The sequence below is a fragment of the Myotis davidii genome, unplaced genomic scaffold (genome assembly GCF_000327345.1).
Source record: "Myotis davidii unplaced genomic scaffold, ASM32734v1 scaffold685, whole genome shotgun sequence".
Lineage (NCBI taxonomy): Eukaryota > Metazoa > Chordata > Mammalia > Chiroptera > Vespertilionidae > Myotis > Myotis davidii.
The window spans coordinates 1,325,581-1,325,800 of NW_006295823.1; the positions used below are offsets into that span (position 1 = coordinate 1,325,581).

General features: G+C 71.8%; 1 protein-coding gene across 1 annotated transcript in view; it reads right to left on the minus strand.

Moving 5' to 3' along the window:
* The window catches only part of CACNA1S (calcium voltage-gated channel subunit alpha1 S), a gene marked incomplete at its 5' end in the record, with an annotated part of 26,448 nt that overhangs the window by 19,897 nt on the left and 6,331 nt on the right, over nucleotides 1-220 (minus strand). The window contains 1 exon segment of the mRNA XM_015568450.1: nucleotides 1-118. This exon segment is cut by the window's left edge and continues 3 nt beyond it. Coding sequence (XP_015423936.1) covers nucleotides 1-118 — 118 coding nt within the window.

Consider the following 220-nt stretch of genomic DNA (forward strand, 5'->3'; position numbering starts at 1 on the left):
TCCTGCCCTCCCGCTCCTCGGCCTTGGCCTTCTGGGCGGAGGTCAGGCTGCCCGCCTCGGCCAGGTTGTCCACGGCGATGGCCAGGAAGACGTTGAGCAGGATGTCTGAGCGCCGCGGCTAAGGAGCCTGGGATGTGGGGGAGGGACCAGAGCTGCCCTGCCCTCCCTGGGGGGCCATGGAGACCCTCCTCCTGCCAGGGCCCCCCCACGGGAGGGCTGG